This window comes from Penaeus monodon, chromosome 15 (assembly GCF_015228065.2).
Source record: "Penaeus monodon isolate SGIC_2016 chromosome 15, NSTDA_Pmon_1, whole genome shotgun sequence".
In the NCBI taxonomy this organism is placed as follows: Eukaryota; Metazoa; Arthropoda; class Malacostraca; order Decapoda; family Penaeidae; genus Penaeus; species Penaeus monodon.
Window position 1 is genome coordinate 32,384,103 of NC_051400.1, and position 394 is coordinate 32,384,496.

Below are 394 nucleotides of genomic sequence, written 5' to 3' on the forward strand. Positions count from 1 at the left end.
CAAACTGTCCATCTTTTAAATAATATTTATTCATTGTTGGTGCACCAATACATATCACTGCTGAACATGAAATCGAACACAAAACGTATTTTCTCTACGCAATTCTATCCTAAAAGCAATTACTGAGTATTTATCAAATTCCTCTCGTGTCCCCAGCGACCCAACACCCATGCTCAAGGGCTGGCCCGAAGACGTATCCCCCTGGGGCGCGTGGTGGGAGCCCTTCGTCAAGGGTTACCTGTACTACCTGAGGATCGACCCGGAGATGGACAGCCAGGAGGTCCCCCTGAGGGAAGAGCAGATGGCGTTCTGGGACAGCCTTCCGCTCTTCGAAAACAGGGACCAGAACGTCATTAGGGATGAGCTGTGAGAAGGGGTGTGGGTGAATCGAAGA

At 49.7% G+C, this 394-nt stretch overlaps 1 protein-coding gene across 1 annotated transcript in view; it reads left to right on the forward strand.

Annotated features, from left to right (window-relative positions):
- The window catches only part of LOC119582158 (venom carboxylesterase-6-like), a gene marked incomplete in the record, with an annotated part of 9,381 nt that extends 8,993 nt beyond the window's left edge, over positions 1 to 388 (forward strand). Inside the window, 1 exon segment of the mRNA XM_037930396.1 lies at positions 157 to 388. Coding sequence (XP_037786324.1) covers positions 157 to 370 — 214 coding nt within the window.
- Between the last annotated feature and the right edge of the window lie 6 nt (positions 389 to 394).